Source organism: Trifolium pratense, linkage group LG6 (genome assembly GCF_020283565.1).
Source record: "Trifolium pratense cultivar HEN17-A07 linkage group LG6, ARS_RC_1.1, whole genome shotgun sequence".
NCBI classification, from domain to species: Eukaryota; Viridiplantae; Streptophyta; class Magnoliopsida; order Fabales; family Fabaceae; genus Trifolium; species Trifolium pratense.
The window spans coordinates 15394982-15422843 of record NC_060064.1 but is presented as its reverse complement, the minus strand read 5'-3'; the positions used below and the strand labels follow the sequence as shown (position 1 = coordinate 15422843).

Here is a 27862-nt window from a genome sequence, read left to right as displayed (position 1 = left end):
AGTAGACTAGTTAATTGCAACTTGATTATTTAGTACTACAAAATAACTAAAATTATACAAATTCACACATATTAAAAAGTCAGTTAATATGGGGTCCTTTGTTTTTCTTTTTTCAATTTTTTAAAGTGTATTATTTATTTTGAGAGATATACTTTTTAAAAATTTGTAATTTTTTGTGAAGTTAAAATCTCTAATATGAATATTTAAATTACTGAATATTAAAATCACTTTTTTAATTTATAAAAAGATAAATTTAAAATAATATTATAAAAATTAATTCATAAAAATATATTATAAAAATATTATTTAAAAGTACAAAGAAAAATACTTTTTTAAAATCTAAAACAAACATGCTCAAGTCTTGATTTTATAAAAAAAATGAAAAAAGGAGAATTAATAAAGAGCCACTTATAAGATTGTCAAAATGTGAATATACTGTTTAGGTTTCGGCTGCAATAATTGAGCCTCTTTATATTAAGCACAGGTGCATTGTGTGGGCACTATGAACTGAGACAGGTAGATAGAATTGATATATGACTTGTTAGTAACCACTCCTTTATATAAATCACAATGTCATAACCATTATTTCTTTAGTACTCCTTTCAGCTAGGGTGGCAAAATAAGTTGAGTTTGTTGGGACGGGCCATCAATCCGCTATTTTAATCGGATTGAATTGGTGTTTTAAATTTTATCTTTTAAATTGGTTCGTGCTGTTTAATTTGCTGAAAAATACAACAAGAACGAGAAGGGACTAGTAGCAGGCATGCGAGTTAGTTAAAATAAACTATTATTTTTAAGTAAGAAACTCAACATGAACCTCCTCCAAGCGATTTGTTGTGTGTACTTTAAAACCCTAAAGGATACTCAATGATTAAATTTGATCCCATAAGAATTTTCTTTCTTTGTCTCTCTAATTTCCTCTTTTAAGAATCAGCTCTTACCTGTCAAACGACACAAAATAAATTAAATATGGCACATAAAATGAGCAAAATGCGGCCCTAAACCAGGCCCCTAGCGCCCCATGGTGTTGCCAAAATGCCCTGCATTTTATGTACTTGTTATGTCCAAGCGCCTAATATCTTGGAGGTGGCGAAATCACTCCGAAATATAATTTTAAAGTGTCTTGTATTTTGCTTAACACTACTGACATTTTTCACAAAAGTCAAACTTAATTTGTAACTTACAATAAAATTTTAAAACGCGCACAACAATTCTTTTTTAGGGCAAGTGTTAATTCATCCTTTTTTATAACAATGCTAGCTAATTCTTTTTTTTTCCTTTTAATCCAATCCAATAGTACTAATTCATGTTGTATTGCATAGATTATAGATGGAAGCAGATTTCGTACGCAGTTACAGCAGCAGCCGTTGGATGTCCACTACTAGAAAAATCTTAAATACCGACGGGCAAAATCTGTCTCTAAAATGCCAATATTCCGTCACTAAGCATGTTAGAGACAGAATTAGAGACCGATTTGATTCTGTCTTTAATTTCCTCGTCTCTAAACTATCAGAGACGGATTTTATATTCTGTCTCTGATTGGAGACAGAATTTATCTGTCACTATCAAATAAACATCCGTCTCTAAACATTGAATTCAAAACATAATAAATCCGTCTCTAAAGGAGACAGAATTGTCCATCTCTAAATTCAAATAATTCTGTCTCAAAAATTCCGTCTCCATATTGACAAAACACATTTTCCGTCTCTATAAAGTTTTTTTTTTTATTTTCTTATTTAGCAATTAAATGCTTATACAATTTTTCAAATATTAATTTTTATCTACTATATATAATTTATATAATTCTAGAATGTGAGAAAATCAAATTTCGATTGACACCAAATGTATGTCATTCTTACAAAGTATCAAGTGCACCACTACTGCACTAAATATAATATCAAACCTAAAATTGTCAAAGACACAAAAATTCATATAATTGATTTAACAAAAATACATAAAAGAAAGTAACTAAAGCTAAGCTTCATCATCCAACACATCATCTTCATCATCCATCAATCCATCAATCCATTTGCCAAGTTTCACCGTTCCATTGATCCCTTAATTCTTTTAACTTATCTTCATCAATCCATTCACCTTTATCTTTACCACTACAAACCTTGAACAAAGCAATTTTCAGGGCCAATGTTCCCCTACTATTAAAGCTTTTTCAATGCTAGCTTCATCCTTTTCAAGCCATTTGTATTTGGCCTACAAACAAACAATACAAATAGTAGTGTAAAAGTTGCAAACACAATCTGTAATATGATAAGCATAGCCTGTATACAATTTTAATAGCATATATACAAATCTACACTCCAATAGAAACAACGATAAATTTAATAGCATATAAACACAATCTGTAATATGACAAGCATAGCCTATATATATATATATATAAGAAATCCTCAATGAAAAAATAAACAAGATTATCAATTGGATCCCATAATGAAACACAACCAACACACCTCAATTACTTAATAAAATGACCTTAAAGTCTTCAAACCAAAAATCTCGTGTGGTTGAATCAACAGCACTCCAACATGACCATGCACCTTGAAAATTTTCTTTGAAGATTTTCGTAATAGCACCCCTCACTGTAGATTCGGGTTCGAAGCTGAAAGTATCAGAAAAATTACAATAAGATGCAATTTCAAACATATATGGATATAATTCTATGTAATTTCAAACATAAATCATGTAAACTAATTCAAGTTCACAAGCCTCGTTTCATACACATTTTTATTTAATAATCAATAGAAACTAACTTAGAACAGAACCAAGAAACTAATAAAAGAAATATAACCATAATATAGCATTAGATACACATACTAAACATAATTTCTTGTAGACAACATATACCCCAAAAAAAAAAAGGCTAAATGTAATCCATTAAAATTCAAGTGAACACAACCATAATAACACATCATTGATAAGTTACTATGACTCAATTACATTTGCTCTTCTAAAATCAAGTGGAATATCAAGCACAACAACAAAATCATATACATGTTGATTGTTGAGCCAAAGCCGAAATTAAAATTGTAAAACTATTTTGAATGACATGGTAACCGAAGTATAAACAATCACTCTTGCAATAAGTTACCAATTACTTGTAGCTAAGCAAGGGATATGTGAACTCTTTTTTCTTCTATTGGTAGCTTTTGAGGCTCGGACATTAACTTAACCTTGGATAAACTGCTCAAAAATAGAATCAAAACCAATCAAATAAAATACTCATAAACTAAAAAGTGACATACATGACAGATCAATCTAAAAAATGACTGATATGGCATTCCAGGTCATGGATTTGCTATAAAAAAAAAATCAGCAATTAAACAAGGAAACACTAGGACTGATATGTGGTGGCTGAACCTAAGTTATGTTCATGAAAGTCCCTTGGCTTTAAGTGAACATATATGCTCCAACCCTTTTCTTTATAGTTGTATGTCATTTTTAAATTGGAGGTTTCAAGGGTCTACATGGACTTTGTTTTCACATTCTGCATTTTTGTCATAATCTTTCTTATTGTATACCATCTAATACAGGTCTTGTATATCTTAGTCAAAATTTCATTCTGAAAGTAAGACGTAAATTATACTCAACAGTTCAAGTATAAAAATTTTACATTCTGCATTTTTAGATTAGCAAATATCTTAGTCTTAACTCTTAAAATAAAACAATTTAAGAGAAATTGAAGACAACATCTCACAGCACAAGTGATGTTTAATATATAATGGGAGAGTTGAGGTTCATGTGTTATGTATGGTGGTACTAAATTCAATTGAACTCAAAAACCTAACTAAAAAGATTAACCAGAAAGAACCCATGAATCAAACCCTAAAATGAAGAATACATAAATTGAACACATAAACTCAAAATCCTAAATCATAGTAATCAAAATATCAAAAAATTAACATAAATCCAGAAATTGAAGACAAAAATCAATTAACAGTTGAAGAATCCACATCCAAATTGCGACTAACACACATACACAGAGAGAGAGAGAGAGAGAGAGAGATGTAGAGGGAGAGAAAGAGCGAAAGAGAGCAGTGAAACCTACGATGAAGAGCAGGGAGGCGATGAGAGTATCTACGGCGGCGATGATAGACATGGGGCTGCGAGAGATAGAAGTATGATAGTTTTTGTTTTTGACTGAAATAAAAAGGGGAAAATATTTGAGGGAGATAACAGAGGGAATGAAAATTTCGGTTCCCTCCTTTAAGACTTTCTTTGTTTTCAATTATCTCTCTCTCTTTTTTTTTATAGAATTATTCCTCTGTTATTATTATTATTATTATTAATTATTAATTATTAATTATTATTATTATTATATTAAAAGTTTCTTTGTTTTCAATTATCCCTTTGTTTTCAACATTTCACTTGTCTGAGAGGGAATACAAAGGATAATGGAAAAATCAATTAAAATTATTTTTATATCTTCCTATAAAATTATTTTTAAAAAAAATACAAAAATATACTCCAAATTATCATGCTTTAATTTTTCTTAATAAGTATGATTTTTATTTTTTCGTTTATAATTTAGGACAAAGGAAAAAGAAAATATTTGAATTTAACAAGACAGACGCTAAGTTGTATTTTTTTATTTTTGCAAGACAAACACCTTGACAGAGTGAGGATTAGTGAGCGATAACTTGACATAATGGCCATGACGGAGCAATGGTGTGAAGGGTGAAAACGAGAGGAAGCGGTGGACTGGTGTGAAGTGGGCAAAAAGTGACTTAGGGTTAAAAAAAAAATGATAATTTTGTCTAATGAAATAATATAATTAGTTTGGCTGGACAATGAAGAAAAAATCTCTTAAAATTCTAAATAAATGTCTAGGCGGCAAAAAATTGGCGCAAAATGAAATAGTATTGTGTTAATTTAATATAGACAACAATATACGGAGACGGATCTTTTCCGTCTCTAACAAAATTTTGACTATTTTAATAACAAGCTGACCAATTAGAGACAGATACAGAGACGGAAAACATTAGACACGGCTAAAGTTTGTCTCTAAAATCCGTCTCCAACTATTGTTTTCTATTTATAATTAAATAAATAATCAAGTAGAGACGAATTTAGAGACAGAATGATTTAGAGACAGAATATTCCGTCTCTAACATCGGTAACTAGTACATATATTTTATTTTTCGTCTCTGATTATTTTTTTCGGTCTCTAATTTCGTCTCTAATAGAGAAGAAATAAATTCCGTCTCTAAATTCCGTCGGTATTTGAACTTTTTCTAGTAGTGGTCAATCAATAGTCAAGATTATTTTAATATATATGTAATATAAACCGTCCGATAATAAATCAATGGCCGAAATCGATTACAGCGTGTAACCGCATGCATTTATTACTCAAGCATATCCAGATGCATTATAGATTATGACATTTCTCGTTAAGCACACAACTTACACAAGATAGTGGGGTGGTCCAGTCCTCCAATAAAAGACAGCACACTGTTATGAATGGGTCAAGAACCTTTGTATCCCTTTCATTGTGCGTGTGCTATGGGCGTGGACATATTAGCCTATGGACATACCACAACCCACGATGAAAACAAAAAGTGTTTCTAGTGACTGGTGAAATTTTTTGGAACATGTTACATGCACTTGCTTTTACACTATTTTTTAGTTGAATATTTTTTATCTATTATTTTTTACATTTATTAAAAATCTAATATATCTAATTTATAATATGGTTCAAATATATTACATTCTCAATGAATTTAAAAAGTAAATTTTCTCTTATATTTAAAATCGGATAAAGTATTTTATTTAGACATATATCAATACGCTGAGTGGATAATTTTAATATGTTTATAAATAGTATTTCAATATACAGATACATATTCATATTCAAATAAGATATGTATATTAGAATATTTACCATTTTTTTATTCAATTTAATATATTGGAATATTTTATTTGGTGGATTTTCCGTGTGCTCAACTATTTTCGCGTGCTGTTTCCAGTCGGTGATTATTGTAATGTAATCCAACTTGCCGAATATGTGGACATATTGAACTCTAGTCTAACTAGTAGTTCATGGTTTTTTTCTTTCTAATATTTTACTATGATTAGATTTAATGATTACAAAAATCAAGGACAGTAATCGAAATATTTAGAGGCTGTGTTTCTGTGAGAATGTTATCTCTAACTTCACAATTTATTTATACGATTTCACATGTTTTTTTTAAAATATATAGAAATTAAAATTTGAATCCTGAAGCGTCATTTATATTTTATTTTAAAAAGTGAAATTCTAATTACTAAATTATTTGACTAAATTAATGATTAAAAAAATAAGGATAGTACTCAAAATATTTAGATGACATGTTTCTATTAGAAGGTTATCTAACTTCACAATTTATTCATATATCCTTCATAAAAATAAAAGTATTCATGCAATTTCACCCTTCATTAGCATAGAGACCCAATTGAAGTAAGATCTTTTATTCTCTATAAAATGGTCCAACACAAAAAATTACACTAAAAGAACCATGCAATATTATATAATTACAATGATATAGATATAGATGACAAACATTGCTTAAATAATTTACGGCAATTTTTTATTGCTTGAATACTAAAGAAGTCAAAGAAAATTAGTTGTCTTGATATTTTAAATGTGGGTTGAGACCCACATTAAATAACTCACATTAAATGAAAAAGTAGATGTTGAATATTTTATAAGTGAGATCTATCAACCTAATGTCTTACGGTTTTAAGTTAAGATATGATGTTAAACTCACTTATATGGTTGTTCAAAGTTCAATGTGATGATCATAGACCCCTCATGATCCAGCAGTGGTATCAGAACCGATGGTTGAATAAGCTTCTTAGGTCGAAAGTCTTCCTGACCAATGTATTCAGGCGGCGTGTCCCATTGATGGATCTCAACGGCGGCACAAGTGAAAAAGCTTCCGTTTGAGGGGGAGCATACCCGTAAAAAATGGATGGACTCAAACTTGAGGGGAAGATTGCTGATATTTTAAGTGTGTGTTGAATCTCACATTAAATGAAAAAGTAGATGTTGAATACTTTATAAGTGAAAGAACTCATCAACCTAACACTTTAATGTTGAGTTAAGATGTGGTGTCAAACTCACTTAGTTCAAGGTTCAATGTGATGCAAGGTCAGCCCTGCACAAGTGTAGGGTGCGCTACATAGTCGAATCTCCATTTTTTGGAGGCTAAAAAAAAATACATAGTATGTATCTAAAAAAAATAAAGAGGTTGATTTAAAAAAATAAAAATAGTAGTAGATTTTAATTTGAAGTCTTACTTGTGCTCTACTATATTACAAAAAGAGTTAATGGCTTGGTATTGATAGCAATGGGCAATGATCATTAGAAAAATCTATAATATGAAGACTTGACTTGATCGATAAATTTGCTTCAAAAACTACTAGAATGACGACTTTTTTAAGTAGCTAAAAGATATTTTGTTGTTATTTATAAATTATTTGTGTTTTTTATTTTTTGGTCAAGATTATTTGTGTTTTTTTTATTAAGTTCATTTTTAACTTTCAAAGTGTCGGACTTCCAAATAGTGAGAATAGACCCTGATGCGATGATCCATAAACCCTCATGACCCAACAAGTTGCATCGACAAATTAGATCATAGTACAAATCTTCATAACAATGTGGAATTTAATTAATATTGACAGTTTTCATTGAGCTTAACTTTTTTTTTTTAACCAAACAAGCTTAATGCATTTCATTAATTAATCACCAAAAGTTCAGTACATGAAGAAATATTTTCAAATCTATGGAAACTAGTTCAAGAATTGGCCGCCCTAGCTAACGTATGAGCAACCAAATTCACTTGTCTCCTAACAAACTTGACTTAGTTTACACCAGATAACATAACAAGAATGATATCATTAACGCTTGAAAGAAACTCTGAATTACCATGCTACTTTGTACGAATTGCTCCAACTAATACTTGAGAATCACTTTCGAATTGGACTCGCTCAAAACCTCTGCGCTTAGCTTAAGTCATCACTTGCAATAATATGTCCATGTTTCACCCTCCTCTGTTGATAAAACTAGCTGCTGCCACTGTGTGAATCCGACAGTAAACTCACCGGAGTTATTACGTACGGAAATAGGCACCCATCACTGTCCTTCCCAAGTCGACAAAAATCGATGCATCTACATTATATTTTAACCATTCTATACGAGGATTTTTACACCGGTTTGTGCTTGAAGGCAAGACATAATGATCATTATCACTTCGCAACTTATATGAACTGCAATCCACTGAGCATATGCAGCCCGTCTAACTTGACTTGGCATTCTAGCATTGTCATTCCATATTATGTCATTGAGCTTATGTTAGATGGACCGTTTTGTGTAAAAATAAATAAATTAGAATAACCGTTTGTGGTAGATTAATTAATCAGAGACTCTACATTATTACACTAAAATATTCAATTCATAAAAAAATAAAAGATTCGATTGTAAATTAACAACTTAACCTAAGCTTATAGCTCATTAGAAATTTATTTATTCACCTGACCAAAAAAAAATTATTTATTCAACCTTTCTCATTGAAACAAAAAAGAAAAGAAAAAGAAAAAAGCTTGTTTCTCGGAAAATAGTATACACGTTTTTTTTTTTTTAATGTAACGTTATAATTTCACAAAAGTAGAGTTGCCCTAACTTTGTTCTTTTGTTCATGACCATTGGGTGTGGGTTTGAAGACGAAATTAAAGGAGTGGTAAGCACGACGTCAAACAGAGTTGAGAACTTAGTGCTCACCATATCAATGCCAATTGTATGGAAATTGTTTAGAACTATATAATAATAAATTTAATCAAGAAAGGAAATATTGCATGCCATGGAAATAAATAAGAAAGAAAATGGATGTGTTTCAATGGGAAATGGGGTAATTTCCATGGAATTTAAAACAAGTCTAAAAATTAACGTGTACAATGGGAGATAAGTGGTTGTATGAGATAAAATCCATTCAATTTCATCATTATTTTTTAAATTCAAACAATGAAACATTATTTTATTTTATCCATTTTCATTTAATTTCATCTAATTCCATCAATCTAAAGCTAACCTGACCGAACCTTACTAATCTTATTTAAATACAACCCACCCGTTCCATCTACTAAAGGAATCACTGGTCTTGAGTGAAAATATAAAATGATGGTAGGTGTGTGTGAGGTCTACACAATTTTTTTCTTCCATGTACTGTATATTGGTAAAAAGAAAAAAATATGAACTTGAAAATTTAAATGTTGTCTTATAAAAAGGACAAATTTTTGTAGGAGGACTATATTTAACAGAGTTAGTATAAGACTATGAATAAAAATTAGAGTAACGACATAGCAAAAAGACAAAATGACAAGTTAAAAAACAGTCTATATATGGAGATGCTTGTGTTGGAAAAAAAAAATACACAGCACTTATGTTATGCAGTAAAATAATTTAGATAACATGTAACAAAAAAATATATTTAGATAACCTAAAATAACATACTGCTATTCAAATGATGGCAAAGTCTACGGTGCATAAGTGTCTTAAGTTGTGCATCATGCACAAGTCACCGAAAACACTATAACGAATACGAATTTTATAAAATCCACCGTTGGATAGAAAGTTTATATCGTATAGATTATCTATAAATTTTTTTAAAAAAATTGAGAATCATTTGATATGTTATTGAGACCCGTTAAAATTAACGGTTTATGGATTTTTATTCAATACCGTTAATCTTGATGAGTCTCAATAACATATCACATGATTTTCAAAAAAATTTAAAACTTCAAAAACTTGTGCAATTCATATTCGTTATAAAAATATCGAAAACTTGTACACCATGCACCACTTAATCAAGTTATGATTCACAATAACTGTCAATCATTTTGATGTCGACCGTTACAAAAGCGTTGACCTCTGATCGTGGAGCAGGAACACGTGGCTTTGGGCCAGTTTTAATAAATTACTCCATCCGTTCATTTTTAAATGTCATTTGAGAATCATGCGCACAATTCATATAATCTACTCTAATCTCAATTTTTCTATTAATATATAAAAATAAATATTAATATATAAGATACTGTTCAATTTATCTCGACAAGTATTTTCGAAATATAAATTTTTCATAATAGTAAATAAATTAAAAATATTAATAATCAAAGTTGTGCATTGACATACATTCAGTGCTTGTTTGACCCAATTTTTTTAAGAGCTTATACTTTTTTTTAGAGCTTTTGCATTTTCTCTGTCTGTGACCGTTGAGCAGGAACATGTGGTTTTGTGCCAGTGTGCAATTGGTACCGCCACAACCAAACAAGCTCGGTGACCAAACAGACTTGACAATTAAGTAGGCCGAGCTCGACGCTTAAGTAGATTGAACTCGATGACTAAATAGGCTCGACGATTAAGTAGGCCAATCTCAACGCCTAAGTGGGTTGAGCTCGACGTCTAAGTGAGCCGAGCTTGACAACCAAACAAACTAGACGATTAAGTAGGCCGAGCTCGACGCCTAAGAAAACCAACTTTGACGCCTAAATAGATCGATCTCTACACTTAAATGGCCTAAGTTTAACGTCAAATTGGACTTAATCCCAATCCAAAATAGAAAGTTATCCCACCCCACCCCACCCCACCCCACCCCACCCCAACCTTATCTAGTTTAATGTTTACTCACAGCTTGAAAAATCATACTACCAAGAAAAAAACTTTATTCTTTAATTTATTTTATGAATTGTTTTTATATTGTGTCCTTTTTCTTTTTTTTTAGCTCAAACACACTCATGAAAAACGAATTATTCAAAAGAATCTCAACTTAATAATTAAATGAAACTATATTTTTATCTAAATCGAATTCAAAATTATTAGAATTTTTGGTTATTTTAAAATACAAAAGAGTTAACTCAAAACAAAAAAAATGTTTTAATAAATTACTCCATCCGTTTATTTTAAAGTGTCGTTTGAGAATCATGCACACTATTCATATAATTTACTTTGATCGTAATTTTTTATATTAATATATAGGACAAAACTTACATGCATTTCCATACATGCATTTCTTACTTTTTCACTCACAAAGAGGTGGTTATTTGTGTTTTTTCATTTTGAAAAAATAAAAGAAAATTATTTTTTAATAAAAAAAACTACCTCTTTGTGAGAGGAAAAGTAAGAAATGCATGTATGGAAATGCATGTAAGTTTTGTTCTAATATATAATATGTTGTTCAGTTTGTCTCGACAAGTATTTTCGAAATATAAATTTTTCATAATAGTAAATAATTAAAAATATTAATAATCAAAGTTGTGCATTGACTCACATTCGGTGCTCGTTTGGTCCATTTTTTTTTAGAACTTATGCTATTTTTATATATTATTATAAGTTTGTCAAGGTAATTTATGATAAAACAACTTATAAAATTACAATTTTCACTAGTATAAACTTATAAAATAACATAAAACTAATTTATATTTCATAAATTCCATAAACTTAAAAAAAAAAAACTGGGCGAAACGGACAATAATCTAAAACATCACTTAAAAAAACATTAACTACTCTTTAAAATAAAAATAAATAGTAATGAATATAAATATGGTATACACATTCATTTTCAATCAATCTATTAATGTTAGGAAACTTCGTGGAAGCTACACTCTCAAGAGCAATGGACCTGCTATTCATGCCTTCACTGCATCCATTTAACCCCCTTCACCTTCCTCTCTCTTTCCCCTCAACAAACCCTCTTCTTATTCTCTTCTTCTCCTTCTTCTCATTTTCATTCTCTCAATTTTCTAACAAACTCAATGAAGTTCATTAACCCTAAAAACCTCTCTCCCAAACGTCTCTTCCGTTCCAAAAAGGAAAAATCCTCAGTCTCAAGATCCGACCCACCTTCATTCGGGTCAGCATCTTCATCCGATGAATCCACTCACAAAACCGTTGCTGGTGGCTCACAAACACCTACCAGCGTCCTTCCGGAAGACTGGTCTGATGTCAACGTCGACGTTCAGTGGGAGCTTGCTCAAGCTTTTCGTTTAATCGACCGAGATAACGACGGCGTCGTTTCGCGTCAAGAACTCCAAGCAGTTCTCACGCGCCTCGGTGCGCGTCCTCCTAGTTCCGAAGAAATCGAGATGATGCTTAGCGAAGTGGATAGCGATGGTAGAGGCTTCATTAGCGTGGAAACGATCATGAACCGGATTAGCTCCGGTTCTGGATCGGGTAACGGATCCGGATCGGGATCCGGTTCGGGTTCGGATCCGGAGGAAGAACTTAGAGAAGCGTTTGAGGTATTTGATACGGATCGAGATGGGAGAATCTCGGCGGATGAATTGTTGAGGGTTTTTAGAGCGATTGGGGATGAACGGTGCACGTTAGAAGAGTGTAGGCGTATGATAGCAGGTGTTGATAAAAACGGGGATGGGTTTGTGTGTTTTGAAGAGTTTTCTGTTATGATGGAGTTGCAACGGTGATGATGATGATGATTGTGATTGTGATGTTATCTGATGAAGATGATACCATCATCATCATGATATAAAAAATTACCATATAATAATAATAACTAAAAAAATTTAATATAAATATTATTTTAATATTATTATTATATGAAGAAATTAGGCAACTTCTTTGATGATTTTTAGTATTATCTTCTCTGTTGTTCTTGATTTTTTTATTTATTTGTTATTATATTGAATTGAATAAAATGAATTGGGTGTATAATTGTTCTTAAGGAGATTCAGTAATAAGGAAATTAATTAAATTAAAATAAATAAATAAATAAAAAAGTGCGTTGTGAAAGTGAAAGGGGTTTTGGACAATAATAATTCAATTGGTAGGTTTGTTTGTGATGTGAAGATTCCTGGAAATGGGTGGAAATACATAAATATCTGTCTTACGTGGCTACCTGTTTTGGATCTGAACGAGAACGGTCGTATTTGCTTTTGGTCTTATAGATAGATTCTGTTCTGTGTTAGACTATAATAATAATGATTGAAATTAAAATTTGCAGAATTGTTGTTTTTCTTTCTATTATTTCCAATTAAAGAAAGAAACAAAACGTATAAAAAACTTTAAAACGCAGACAAAGACTACAAATTAGAAATAGAAACTTTAGAATAGGGTGAGGTTAACAATACCTCTTTGATAAATTAGAATAAGGTGAGGTTATGTTGCATAGTTGCGGGTACGGTACCAATATTTGGTATTGGTACCGGTATGTGGTATGACATTTTTAAAAAAAACTACAGTACGGGTACACTCGTATATTTTTTTTAATATAGTTATATTTTTAAAATAATAAAATTATATTTTTAAAACAAATAATTAAACATAAAAAGTAGCGATTTTTAAAAATAATTATATTATGGTTTACAAGTTTAGGAAATTATGATTAGTAGTAAAATTATGCTGCTACACTTTTAAAAATAAATAAAAAAGGGAAGGAGACTGAATCGATTCTAATTTTAAACTAAAGTGAATCTTTATTAAAAAAATAAACAAATAAAAAAAAGAATAAAGAATAGGATTGAAAAGTGTTGCAAAAAAAAATTAGAATAGTTTTTGATGAAATATGTACCACGTATGTACCCTGAGAGTACCACGTCCGTACCCCGGAAGTACCACATGTGTATCCGCATGAAAAAACAAAAAAAAAAACTCGGTACTTTGAGGATACGTACCATGGAAGTACCATACGCGTACCGGTACCCGGTACGTACCCGGTACCGGTACTCTGTCTAAAACGAAGTACCGGTGCAACATAGGGTGAGGTATAACGAGAGGTACTGTAAATTTTTAATCAATTTTGTCTACAAATCTTATCCCAGTTTATAAAAATATTGAAATTGCTCGGTCATATATTATTGTTCTGGTAAAAAACGAGGGGGTTTGTATTATTGATCAAATGGTGTGAATACACTCAGTTCAATCCCAACAACCCTGGGATTTTAATAAGTCAGAATTCGATCCTCCTTTACAGATGAAAGTATCAAACTATTTATAGACCATTAAAGCCTTCTTCTCCAAGCTAGGGTTCCTACAAATCCGGTCTTCAGCGCCTTTTCCGGTGATGCAGCGTGAAAGTAGGAATAAAACCTTGATCTTCAAGCCATGGCGGTTTCAAGGAGTTGGTTTCTTCGTTCCCAAGTTAATCGCTAAGACAGGGAAGGATGAAGATATTTTATTGTCGTATGCAAATCCGTCTTATGGGCGTCGTCCGTCATTACCCACCTCGCCTAGGCCTTGTATCGCCAAATGGGCGTTTGAAATTCAATTGTTTTGGGCCTGTTTCCTTTCTTATATTAATTGGGCTAATTTGATTTTGCCTTTAGGCCCATTGCCCAGTCCACAGCCCCCCAAGCATGAAATCCGTAGGAATGAAATGCTTAAGTACAATTCGAATTTCCCTCCAAAATTCTTGGCGCGCGATATACCGCGTTTCTCTCCCACTCTTTGGTGCACGTTCTTACATTCATGAGCAACTCTCATTAACCGTTTCCCCTCCTGCTGCTGCCACGATGAGACTCTCCGTCTATAAAAGTGGTACTTTGATGAAATAATCAGTTCATCCCTTCTTACCTGCAGAACTCTAAGCTTTCCTTTCAGAGTTATGTCTCCCAAAAATCCTTCTTTCGAATGTGGTCAATCCCCGGCTTCCCCTGTCATTAAGCGGCTCCGGCGTATGTTGGCCTTAAGCACGGAGGACTTGATGGATGATTTTGGCGAATTCTCAGAGTTCGTCAAAGAGCTGAACGATTATTGCTGGAGGCTGACCAAGGAAGAGAAGCGTTTTCTTGACAGTGTGCTGCGTCTAGAGAAAGAGTTGAAGGATAGTGCATCCTTCGTGATTGCTGTGGAGAATGTCAAAGAATGCCATGCCGAAGTTACCGAAGCTGTCGACAGCCAGATAGAGATCACGAAAGAGACCATGGGTGTGCAGGAGGAAATCTTAGGGATATGCTTCAACGAGGAGCGGAGAGTGGACGATCGTTTGGTGCTGCTGAACAAGGAGATGAAGCCGCTTGTGAAGAGGAAGAGGGCTCTCCAAGGCGAGATTAGGGACGATGTTGCTAAGCTGATTTCAAGGCGCCATTCTTTGATGGACCTTTTAGACAAGCAGAACGAGCTGAGAGAGGATCTGAAGCCCATTGACGAGAATATGGTGAAGGCGAAGAGGGTGAAACGGGCATTGGAGGAAATGCACCGTATCGCCGTTGCCGATGCTGGTGAATTGGGGAATTCCACCATGCCATGAAGTCTTTTGTTTGCTCATCTTTCCGTTTTGTGCTTTTCTTTCTAGTATTTGTAATTTGCTTCCGGATTTTGGGATCTTTGTTATTTTTATTCCGTTTCTTTGCTTCCGTTGTATTTCTTTTGTACGAATTTGAATGCTTAAGCAATTTCCTTTACTTATGTGTTGCTCTTCTGTCCTTTCTGGTACCGCCTTCCTTTGCAGTCTTTAATAACTAAAATGGGTCAAATTTTGACTCCTTGGAAACGTAAAAGTGACATTTTTCGAGATGGTCAAAGCTCGGTGGCTGCAACCGTTCAAGCATTTATTACTACCGTTAATAACGATGTTAAGGTTAAATATTGACTATAAATATCACCTGCTCAAAACTCGAATTTTTATCCTCTTGTTTTGAATCTTTAAGATGGAAAATAACAATGCGAAAAAACCTGTTGCCAGAAGCACCCCGCCTCAGCGAAGGAAGAAAAGGGTAGAGGTGTCTACCTCCAACTTCACTCGCTCCCGAAGGTCTAAGGATGTCAAAAAGGTGGAGGTTATCGTCCTTTCCTCGGACACCTCCGATTCTGGTAGTGGCGATGAGGATTACGTTTCGTTTCTGGAGACCTACGTTCCTCCTGAGCTTCGTGCTTCTTCGTCTAGTGAAGAAGAGGGGTCTCGGGTCACCGTGGAATCCAAGATGACTTTCCCTGAGCCTGCGCCAAAAGATTCCGAGTCCGAGTGATAGGACTTTTAAGATTAGTTTTTCTTTGTAATTTTGCTTTCTGTCGTTGTACCTTTATTTTTCAAAATTAATAAAGATTTTTGGTCTAGGGCTGAATTTATTGTTCTTGTGCTTTGCTTTCTCCTTAATCTTGAATTTTTTCTCTTTTTGAGCGTTTTTCCTTTACTTATATTATGCTCAAAAAAGGCGAGGTTTGTACTTTTGGCGTGGTCATTCCAGAGGCGCATTGTGTTTCGAGGCGACTTCATGTTCGCCTTTTAGGGTGATAACTATTTGACGATAAATCTTCCAAAACTTACTCTCGGGATACACGCTTTTTGACGCGTATTTAATCCGACGGCGCACTTGGTACTTCTTACTTCGACTTCTGGACTTCAACCAAAACGAAAAGATTTCCCTCTTTATAAGTAGTATCTCCGTTTCTTCTTTCCCTTTACTTATTTCTTCTCGCGAATCAGCATTCTCTTTCGCATATCCTTCTTCGATCCAGCAAGCCTTTGTTCAACGATTAGGACGCTTCCAGTTTATTTCTCCAAGCTTTGTCAATTCCTTTGAGGTATTCTTTCTTTCATACCTTACTCCTTTTTGCCGATTTGGTCTGTCTTGAGTAGGGACCCTAATTTTTTAATTAGGTTTAGAAAAAATGGTTATTTTGAGGGAGTTAGATGAGGATGATGGTGGGAGAGTTCCTATTTCCTCTCCTAGTTATTTCGAGTGGGCGCAACAAGTTCAAGCCCACTATACTAGGGCTAACGGCGTTCTTAATAGCCGGGGGTTTTATTCGGAATTATGGGGTTTTGATGTTGGGAGTAGTAGTAGTGATAGTGATAACAGTAGTGATAGTAGTAATGACAGTGATTGCGTCATAATCTCCCCTTCCTCTTTCACAGGAAAGCGGAAGAACCCCTGCCGAGACCTGGTCGTTGCCGACTACGCTCCAGTCACCATGGAAGTTTCTTCAAAGTATACTAGTGTGGAGATGGTGAGGAGCTTTAGGAAAGCTGTCAAACTCTCTGATTCCCTTCTTCGTGAAGATCTGATTATAACCGAACCCGTCAGGGAGGGCGAGTTCGTGTTTCTCCAGAATGTTACCCCGCCAGATTATTTCTATCTTTATACTGGCGTGATCCAGCCCCTCAATATTTGGTTGCCTTTCACCTCTTTCGAGGCTGAGATGTTGAGGGTTCTTAATGTCGCCCCCACCCAACTTCATCCTAATAGTTGGGCCTTTATAAAAGCTTTCGAGGTAATGTGTTCAGGTTTTAACCTAGACCCTTCTGTTGGTGTTTTCTTCTCTTTTTACCAAATAAAGAACCTAAAACCTCAATCTCTAGTTTCCCTTAGTAGTCAACCCAACCGTCGTCTCCTAAGCTTATATGCCTCCAACTTCAAAAACTTCAAAGATTCTTTCCTTCGGGTTCGCCATGATGAGAAATTTCCTGACCTGATGTATGATGAGGTTGAGGATCCTTTATTTCCTTTCTATTGGACCAAAAACCCTAGGCTTATCAAGGGAGCCATCTTTGAGGCTTTGAGCGACTTTGAGCAAGATACCGTCAACTTCCTTGATTCCTATGCCCTTATGGATACCTCTGACGTTCTTAGGTGTGAGGGTAATAGTGGCGCCTTGGAAGAATATTTGCGTAAGTAATAAATTTGTATCTTTTATTTGTTTAATGTTGATCTCGCCTCGTTACTAACTTGTATTTCTTTGCCTCTTTTTACTTTTGCAGAGAGAATGAGGACTATTTCTAATGAGGAGAGACTGGCATTCTTGGCTAAAGCTCGCCAGCAAAGAGCCAATCCTGTTGTCGACGTGACTGATCCCCTGAAAAAGCTGCAAGTGGAGGAAGCTGCTATGAAGGAAGGGCGGAGCAAGAAGAAGCATGAAGGGCGGATCCGTGTTGAGATCCCTGGAAAGACAGCTGCTGAAGCGGGGGGAAACGAGGGTGCTGCTCCTCCTCCTCCCAAAAAACAAAAGATAGAGAAAACTATTCAAAATGCTGGGGGTGCCGACAAGGGCAAAGGTGCGGCTTCCAGTTCTTCTCAGCCTCCTTCTCAAGATGCTGAAACCGCTGCGCCCCTTTCCTGGAGCTCCTTCGATCCTCTGGAATTCATTGAGAGAGGAGTAACCATGGTGGGTGACATGACTCGCTTCACCAACACTTCGACGGAAGACCTGAGGAAGAAAGCCTTAGAGTATGAAGTCAAGGGTACTCTTCTCAATTATCTGTTGACAAACCGCCAGGAGCAAGAGGTTGTGGAGGCGAGGCAGAAGGTGAAGATGGTTGATGATAACCTCGCTGATATTGAGAAGAGGTATTCAGAAACCAAGGCGAAGCTGGAGGATGACATTAAAAAGTTGAAGGAAGAAAGGGAGGGCGAGACAGAGAGACTGAAGAAAGAGTATGAAGAAAAGCTGTCTAAAGTTAAAGAAAGCTATGCCGCTTCGGAGGCTAAGCTCAAGGAGAATGCTGCTGCCCAGGCTGAGAAACTCTCTAAACTATCCAAGGAGAAGGATGAAGCGGTACAGTCTATTGGGACCTTAGCTGATGAGAAAGTTAGATTGGAGAGTGATGTCACAGAGCTTCAGCTCTATGCCGCCAACCAATATGACGAGGGCTTTTCTTTTGCTATAGAACAGGTCAAGCTTCTTTTCCCGGATCTCGATGCTAAGCGCCTTGGCGAAGCTGATGCAATGAATCAAATTGTTGACGGCAAGCTCGTTCCCTATGTTCCTCCTCAATGAATGATCTCTTTGTAATGATCTTGTTTCTGCCCTTCTGTGGCTTTTTGTAATTATTTTGTATGCCCTTTTGTGGCTTTGAACAATTTTGCCCCTTGGCTGGGTCCTTTATAAAGTTCTTTATTCGCCTGATTTCTTCTTTTCATAACTTTACGAATTATTTTTGCATTACGTTGTGAGGTAACGCCTTCTGTCGTCTTTGTCTAGGAAACTTCGTCCTTGCACCTGTGACATCTTCTACTTTCTATAATAATTGTAAATTGATGCAAATAACTTTATACCTGTTGTTTTTTGCAAATGATTTGGCGTTGCGATGAATCGCCTTACTTTGGTTATGTATAAGCTTTTTCTGGCGGCGTCAATAATCTCGCCTTTCTTCACTGTATCTTTTTCTGACGTACCCAACTCGTAAAACTTACAGGTAACGCCAAGGCTTTGCAACCTTTTTATTTTTCTTTTTCTGACGTACCCAACTCGTAAGACTTACAGGTAACGCCAAGGCTTTTCAACCTTGTTTAATAAAATTTTTTTTTTTCCGACGTACCCAACTCGTAAGACTTACAGGTAACGCCGAGGCACTGTAACCCTTGTTTAATAAATTTTTTTTTTTTTTTTTCCGACGTACCCAACTCGTAAGACTTACAGGTAACGCCGAGGCACTGTAACCCTTGTTTAATAATTTTTTTTTTTTTCTGACGTACCCAACTCGTAAGACTTACAGGTAACGCCGAGGCACTGTAACCCTTGTTTAATAATTTTTTTTTTTTTCTGACGTACCCAACTCGTAGGTGACGCCAAGGAACTGTAACCTTTGTTTAATAATTTTTTTTTTTCTGACGTACCCAACTCGTAGGTGACGCCAAGGAACTGTAACCTTTGTTTAATAATTTTTTTTTTCCGACGTACCCAACTCGTAAGACTTACAGGTAACGCCGAGGCACTGTAACCCTTGTTTAATAATTTTTTTTTTCTGACGTACCCAACTCGTAGGTGACGCCAAGGAACTGTAACCTTTGTTTAATAAATTTTTTTTTTTCCGACGTACCCAACTCGTAAGACTTACAGGTAACGCCGAGGCACTGTAACCCTTGTTTAATAATTTTTTTTTTTTTTCTGACGTACCCAACTCGTAAGACTTACAGGTAACGCCAAGGCACTGTAACCCTTGTTTAATAATAATTTTTTTTTTTTTCTGACGTACCCAACTCGTAGGTGACGCCAAGGCACTGTAACCCTTGTTTTTGGTTCAGCGCTCAAATCTGAGTTGATCTTTAAATAAAGATTCAGAGCTCAAGTTTGAGATAACCATTTTTGTTGGTTCAGAGCCCGTAACTTAATCAGGTTGACCTTTATTGACGCAAATATTTTGGGATATGCAGGAAGATATAAACTACTAGAATTTTGAAATTCAATGAGCCTCGATAAAAACCCCTGTTGAAACAGGGGAAAAGAGTGTCTCATTGTTTTTTATTCATTTATGGAAATGGTTCTTATACATCATTTAAAAATATTGCTAAAAGAAGAGAATGGTTTTACTTATTCTTCCGCCGATAAAGTGATGCTCCGTGATTAGCTATAGTAGAACTTTAGGTTTGCTACGTTCCATGTCCTTGGGAGGATTTTTCCTTCCATGGTCTCTAGGCGATATGCTCCTCCTTCGAAAGCTTCTTGCACCCGAAAGGGGCCTTCCCAGTTTGCTGCGAACTTTCCTCCTTTATCCTTTCCCATAGGTCTTTTCAGCACCAGGTCGCCTTCTTGAAAACTCCTTTGTTTGACTCTCGTATTATAACGCCTAGCGGCTCTTTGCTTTATGGCGAATTCCCTGAAATGCGCTCTTTCTCTTCTTTCCTCGATCATGTCTAGGTTCTCTTCCAGAGCTCTGTCGTTCTCTTCCTGCGTCGTGGTTTCTCTGCGCCAACTAGGAGGATTTATTTCCACCGGGATCATCGCGTCCGAACCATAGACCATTGTAAATGGCGCTTCTCCTGTCGAGGATTGGGGAGTGGTGTGATACGACCAGAGGATGGGTGAGATGTGGGCTACCCAAGCTTCGCCTTTACTATCTAGCCTTCTTTTTAAGGCTCTTAGTATCACCTTATTTGCTGACTCTGCTTGTCCGTTAGCTTGTGGATGCTCCACTGATATAAAGGTGTTTTTTATTCCTTTGCTTTGACAGAATTCAACGACCTTTTCGCTGGCGAACTGTGTACCGTTGTCGGATACGATGTATTTGGGCAATCCAAATCTGCAGATGATTTTCTTCCAATAAAAGATTTTTACCTGTTCCGCCGAGATGCTGGATACCGGCTCTGCTTCAATCCATTTTGTAAAGTAGTCTACGGCGACGATGATCCATCGCGCTTGTTTATAGCCAACCGGAAATGGACCAACGATATCTACACCCCACATGAAAAAGGGCCAAGGGGATAACACCGACTTCAGTGGCTCCCCCGGAACGTGATGCAGGTTGGCGTGTCTTTGGCATTTGTCACAGTTTCTTACATACATGGCGGTATCATCATGTATATCTGGCCAATAAAATCCTGCTCTCAATATCTTTCCTGCTAATGCTCTTGAACCGATATGACTACCACATGATCCTTCGTGTACTTCATTCATGATGCGCTTGGCTTCTTCAGTACTGACGCATAAAAGGAGGGGGGACGCGAATCCTCTTTTATATAGCTTATCCCCTACCATTGAATACCATGCCGCCATTTTCCTTAATTTAAAAGCCTTTTCCCTTTCTTTCGGGAGCTCATCCTTTTGGAGGTACCGGATAATGGGCGATCTCCAGTCTTCTTCTTCTATTACCATCATTACCTCTTCCCCGTTGATGCTGGGAGTTTTTATGGTTTCTTGGATAACGGTTCTATGGCTTCCTGGTTTTTTGGTGCTCGCCAACTTTGACAATAGATCTGCTCTCATGTTTTGTTCGCGGGGAACGTAGACTAATTCGAACGAATCGAAATGCTTAGCTAGGTTCTGCACCTTCTCCACGTATTTGATTAACTGCGGCTCTTTCGTTTGAAACTTCCCTGATACTTGGTTGGTTACCAGCTGGGAATCACTCATGGCCTTTAGCTCTTTTACCTCCATATCGCTTGCCAACTTCATTCCTGCTATCAAAGCCTCGTATTCCGCTTGGTTGTTGCTAGCTTTGAAGGCGAAACGTAGTGATTGTTCTATCATCACGCCATCCGGTCCTTCCAGTACTATTCCGGCTCCACTTCCTCGCACATTGGAGGCCCCGTCAACTGAGAGTGTCCAAAACGCCGTTTTCTCTGTTGTTGGCGGAGTAGACATCTCCAATACAAAATCAGCTAGTCTTTGTGACTTAATGGCCCCTCTAGGTGAGAAGGTGATGTCAAATTCCGATAATTCCACGGACCACGCCACCATCCTTCCTGCCAAGTCTGGCTTTCGGAGGACGTTCTTGATAGGGTAATCTGTTTTAACAACTATTTGGTGGCTTTGAAAATACTGCCTTAACTTTCTTGCTGTGACAACTACCGCGAGAGATAATCTCTCTATTCTTTGATACCTTGTTTCTGCTCCCCTTAAGGTTCTACTTACAAAATATATAGGTTTTTCTTCGCCCTCTATTTCTTGAACTAGAGCTGAACTCAAAGCTCTATCCGAGACTGCGAGATATAGGTAGAGGGTGTTACCTGGTAATGGGCGTGTCAAGATGGGCGGTGATGCCAGGAACTCTTTTAGTTGTTTGAAGGCTTCTTCGCATTCTGGCGTCCAGGAAAATCTCTCATTTTTCCTAAGAGATGCGAAGAAGTGGAAACCCTTTTCGCCCGCACATGATAGGAATCTGGATAGTGCGGCTATTCTGCCTGTCAAGGTCTGTACTTCTTTCACGGATGTAGGGCTCCTCATGTCTATGATGGCTTGGCATTTTTCGGGGTTAGCCTCTATTCCTCTGCTGGTGAGCATAAACCCTAAGAATTTTCCGGCTTGTACCCCAAAGGAACACTTTGCTGGGTTTAGTCTCATGTTGTACTTTCTTACTGATCCCATGATGTCCAACAGATCATCATCATGGCGACTTCCCTCGGAAGTTTTTACTACCATGTCGTCGATATATACCTCTAAATTCTTCCCTATTTGCTCAGCAAAAACCCTGTCCATCAACCTTTGGTATGTTGCTCCCGCATTCTTCAGTCCAAAAGGCATGACGTTGTAAAAGTAGTTGCAGGTATTCGACATAAAGGCTGTATGGCGGGCGTCGGAGGGGTTCATCTTTATTTGATTGTATCCGGAGTAGGCGTCCATAAAACTCAGCATCTTACACCCCGAGGCGCCATCAATTAACCTGTCTATGTTAGGTAGGGGATATGGATCTTTGGGACACGCCTTGTTTAAGTCTGTGAAGTCCACGCACATTCTCCACTTCCCGTTGGCCTTTTTCACCATGACGACATTTGCCAACCATGAGGGGTATTTTATTTCTTCGATGAATCCTGCTTCCTTTAGTTTCTCTACTTCTTCTGCAATAGCGACTCGTCTTTCTTCTCCCACCTTCCTTTTTCTTTGGGAAACTGGTTTTGTGCTGGGTGATATTGAGAGTTTATGTGTTATCACCCCTTCGTCAATCCCTGGCATATCTGAAGGTTTCCATGCGAATAGGTCAGCGTTATCCCTCAGGATTTTGATGATTCGTCTCCTCTCCTCGCTGGGCAACGCTGTTCCCAAGCTAGTTGTCTGGTGAGGGTAATCGCCAATTTGAACCTGCTCCAGGTCTTCTATAGGGCTTACCCTTCGATCTTGGAATTCCTCCCTTGGATCCATATCTGCGCTCTCTATCATGTTTATGCCGCCTGGAGTTGCGGCTTGTCTTCTTTCGAATTTCCCGCTTGCGCTGGGAGTTCGGTGTCGTATCTTTAAGCTAGACTCGTAGCACTTCTTGGCGAGAATCTGATCGCCCCTTACTGTTCCTACTCCCCCATTCTCGAGGGGGTATTTTATTGCTAGGTATAAAGTGGACATGGCCGCCCCTAATGCGTTAAAGGCGGGTCTTCCTATAATAATATTATAGGAGGTAAAAGGAGTTTTAACTACCAGATATCGCACTTTGATAGTTTTGGCGTTGATGCCTTCTCCAAACGTGGTAAGAAGGGAGGCGTAACCCATTACATCCACTTGTTCGCCAGAGAACCCAACCAGGGTTCCGGAGTATGGTTGCAATTGCTCTTCTGCTAATTGCATGGCCTTGAAAGCTTCCCAGTACATAATGTCCGCTGAACTCCCCGAATCTATCAGTACTCTTTTCACATCACAGTTCAAAATTTGGACTTGTATCACTAAGGGATCATCGTCGTGGGGTGCTACCTCCAAACCATCCTTTGCCGTGAATGCCAAATCCGGTACGTCTAATGGCTGAGGTTGACTTACGAGGTATATCTCCGAGATGGCTCGGCGTACATACCTTTTCCTTGCTGAGCTTGATTCGCCCCCGCCTGAGAATCCCCCCGCTATTGTATTTACGGAGATCCTCCCCTTGGGAGGCTCTCTGTTTGGCCCAGGAGGGTCTCGTGGCTCCTGCCGGGGAACTTTTGGCACGACAACTCGCCCTTGGGCGGCGTCGTCAATAAATTTGCGAAGGTGTCCGCTTTTGATTAGTTCTTCGATTAAATCTCTTAAGCGAAAGCATTTCTCCGTGGAGTGACCTCTACACCTGTGATATGCGCACCAGGCGTTGTCGTCCAGCCCCATGGGGATGTTACTGGTTCTCCTTGGGGGAAGGTTTGCCAAACCAGTGGCCAGAATCTCATTTAAGACGTAAACCTTTGAGGCGTTTAATGGCGTGAAGTCTTCATTGGCGGGATGATTCCTGAATTCTCTTCTGGGCGGTTGGCGGTAGGGCTTCCCATGGTGCCTCTGCCATGGGTCTCCTTGGTGGCCCCCCGATTTTGGTCGTGGGTGTTCGGGCGCTCTAATGGCACGGCCCACGTATTCCTTCTCCTTAACGTCTCTTTGCCTTTTCTCGGCGTTACTTTCTTCGCCCTTAATATAACACTCCGCCCTCTTGTTTACCTCTTGCATCGACGAGGCTGGCTTTTGGGCTAAGGACTCATTGAAATGTCCCGCTCTTAGCCCATTGTGGAAGGCTGCCACAAACATCTCCTGATTTGGATTTGAGACTTTGATGGTAGCTTCGCTAAATCTGGCGAGGAAATTACGCAATGACTCGCCAGGGTTTTGGCGGATAGAGAAAAGACTGGTTGATGTGACTTTCACGTGTTTCGATCCAGCGAACTGGTGAATAAATTTTTTATGAAAGTCAGCATAACTTTCAATTGAGTTTTTTGGAAGGTTCATGTACCAACGCAGGGCGACATCCTTGAAGGTGCCGGCTAGTAATTTACACTTTAGATGTTCCGGAGCATTGATTATGGCAGTTTGTGTCCCAATTGCCATCAGGTGCTCCCTTGGATCCGTCTTTCCGTCGAAAGTAGGAAGGTGAGGAACCTTGATTGTTTCCACCACTTGGGCATCCCACAGGTGCTGTGCTAAGGGTTGTACGTCCATGACGCCCTCTCCCTCCTCCTCTTCCAAAATCAACTTCGCTTTCTCTTTCTCATTAGTTCTTTCGGCTTCTATGGCCGCAATCTGAGTTTGTAAGCGCCGAATCTCTACGACGGCGGCTTGCAGGGTGTTAACGTTAGAGTTGTCGTGGTTTTCGTGTTCTCCAGCCATGTGAAGATGTTTGATTTTTCGTCTAGTTGCTGTGATAGGCTGGGATCAAATGATTTTACCGCAGCCCCACGGTGGGCGCCAAAATGTTCTGGTAAAAAACGAGGGGGTTTGTATTATTGATCAAATGGTGTGAATACACTCAGTTCAATCCCAACAACCCTGGGATTTTAATAAGTCAGAATTCGATCCTCCTTTACAGATGAAAGTATCAAACTATTTATAGACCATTAAAGCCTTCTTCTCCAAGCTAGGGTTCCTACAAATCCGGTCTTCAGCGCCTTTTCCGGTGATGCAGCGTGAAAGTAGGAATAAAACCTTGATCTTCAAGCCATGGCGGTTTCAAGGAGTTGGTTTCTTCGTTCCCAAGTTAATCGCTAAGACAGGGAAGGATGAAGATATTTTATTGTCGTATGCAAATCCGTCTTATGGGCGTCGTCCGTCATTACCCACCTCGCCTAGGCCTTGTATCGCCAAATGGGCGTTTGGAATTCAATTGTTTTGGGCCTGTTTCCTTTCTTATATTAATTGGGCTAATTTGATTTTGCCTTTAGGCCCATTGCCCAGTCCAATTATGATTGGTAATTGGAGTTCGAACTCTAATTTTTTATTTTGTGTGTATTTCTAATGAATTGTCTTTTCATTTATCTATTAAAAAATAAAAAAAATAATTTAATCAATTTTTACCTCATATGCGTATTAATTGTTGAATAAATACTAATACTTATAAATTAAATTCATAAATTATTAAAAAGTAGTCTAAAAAGTCATTGCGATTAAACTTAGCTTAATTGACATGATATTTTATTATATATGAGGGCTGAGTTTCAACTCTGATCATCGGATGAAATTTTTTGTTACTGAAAACTACTTAAAAAAATACAAAATGAATAAACTTTGTACAACTAGCTTATTTAGATTAATTAGATTAATATTTTATTTATTTAGGGGTCATACATATAACATCCCCTGGCAACGACGGGGATAAAATTGAATACTGTCCTAAGTTTGCTAATATTGACCATTACATTTACTACTATATACTGTATTATAGACCAATCCCTCAAATGCTTCTTTCGTGTTTATAGTATGAGTGAGACATATTAGCAACAGGTACCATACAAATTTGATCCTGCCTTTAGTTTCAAAGTTATCTTTGACCAGTTTCTAAGCAAGTGTTTGGACCCGAGTTGGACGTGATTTTGATCAAATTCTAAGCATACTACTCAATCCGTAACACTTTATAAATAAAAATCCATTTTATAGGTTCATTATATATTTAATGTATTTGACACATAACATAGACAAGATACATTAAATATATAATGAACCTAAAAAACATATTTTTGTATATAAAGTTTTACGGAATGAGTATACTATGGACCTGTTTGTTATAAAAAAAAATTTAAAAATAGATTCTTATAGTGTTAAATAATTTTGTGTAAAATTTTTTTACAAAGAAACTTTTTATAGAAGCTTCAAATGAAAATTTGGTTTGAATAATTATTCTTAAAATGTTATTTTAGGTATTTGATCATTTTATGGAAACTTTTTTTGAATATCAAAATTTCGAAAAATCACTTAATTTTGAAGCTATTTCAATTAGATTTTCATAAAAATCATTTTTGAAATACAACTTTTTGAAAAAATTGTAATTTTGACTATGTTTTGATCTTCAATAACGTGTGTTTATGTTATATGATGTCAAAATTAGTATTTTAATTTAGAAAAAACGAATATAAAAAAACTTTTAGTATTTTGAAAAACGATTTTAGAAAATCTATTTTCAAAAATAGAAAGAAAAAAAATCCATTTTTTTAAATCTAAAACAATCAGGCCCTATATTAGTCCTAACCAAATACTAGTACACACAAAGAGCCCTTTAGGTTGTGCCATATCTCCGCGGTTCACCATCACAACCAATTGGTCAGTAGAGGAAGTGAAAACTGTGGTTATTGAATTCAGGGACCAAACCGGAAAAAATTGTGAAAGATAACGAAAATTATATATATTATCTCCACCCATGTTTGTTATTAATATATATTGGAAGTGATAATTTCAGATGGAGATGATGGTCAATGGTGAAATATGAAACCTAGCTAAAACTTGTGTACTCTATTTTTTTTGCACACATTCTTGTGATTCTCCATCATAAAAATATGTTAAGGAATATGATGATCAGCAAAAGGAGTTGATTAGGTTGAAGTGTGAAGCTAAGCTTAAGGGTGAATTTTATGTTGATTCTGAAGTTAAACTCTTGTTCACTAGATTAGATGTTGTGCCATATTCAATATCCTTGATAGCGATAATATTAGGCACACTATGATATACTCTCTTCGGTTCTTAATACAAGAGGAAATTCATTTTTTAGATAAATTGAAATATTGATAAATCTAGTTTATATTATAGTCTATATATATATATATATATATATATATATATATATAT

The 27862-nt window shown here is 36.4% G+C and overlaps 2 protein-coding genes and 1 long non-coding RNA gene across 8 annotated transcripts; 1 reads left to right on the top strand and 2 right to left on the bottom strand.

Moving 5' to 3' along the window:
- Positions 1 to 1813: 1813 nt before the first annotated feature.
- On the bottom strand, positions 1814 to 4217 carry LOC123889867. 6 transcript variants are annotated; one of them, XR_006802657.1, is made up of 4 exons: positions 4057 to 4217; positions 3104 to 3195; positions 2466 to 2614; positions 1814 to 2208 (listed from the first exon to the last, which is right to left on the bottom strand). It is a non-coding gene; the product is annotated as an uncharacterized LOC123889867 (long non-coding RNA). The 6 variants fall into 6 exon arrangements; XR_006802655.1 differs by having other exon boundaries at positions 2488 to 2614; positions 4061 to 4217; XR_006802656.1 differs by having other exon boundaries at positions 3111 to 3195; positions 4061 to 4217.
- A 7409-nt stretch (positions 4218 to 11626) lies between these two features.
- Positions 11627 to 12623, top strand: LOC123892487 (probable calcium-binding protein CML35). The gene has a single exon (XM_045942276.1). It carries the CDS (start codon positions 11797 to 11799, stop codon positions 12463 to 12465), a length of 669 nt encoding a protein of 222 aa, XP_045798232.1. The 5' UTR covers positions 11627 to 11796; the 3' UTR covers positions 12466 to 12623.
- A 6243-nt stretch (positions 12624 to 18866) lies between these two features.
- LOC123891804 lies at positions 18867 to 24433 on the bottom strand. Its single transcript, XM_045941691.1, has 2 exons — positions 23477 to 24433; positions 18867 to 18953 (listed from the first exon to the last, which is right to left on the bottom strand). Exons 1-2 carry the CDS (start codon positions 24431 to 24433, stop codon positions 18867 to 18869), a joined length of 1044 nt encoding a protein of 347 aa, XP_045797647.1.
- Between the last annotated feature and the right edge of the window lie 3429 nt (positions 24434 to 27862).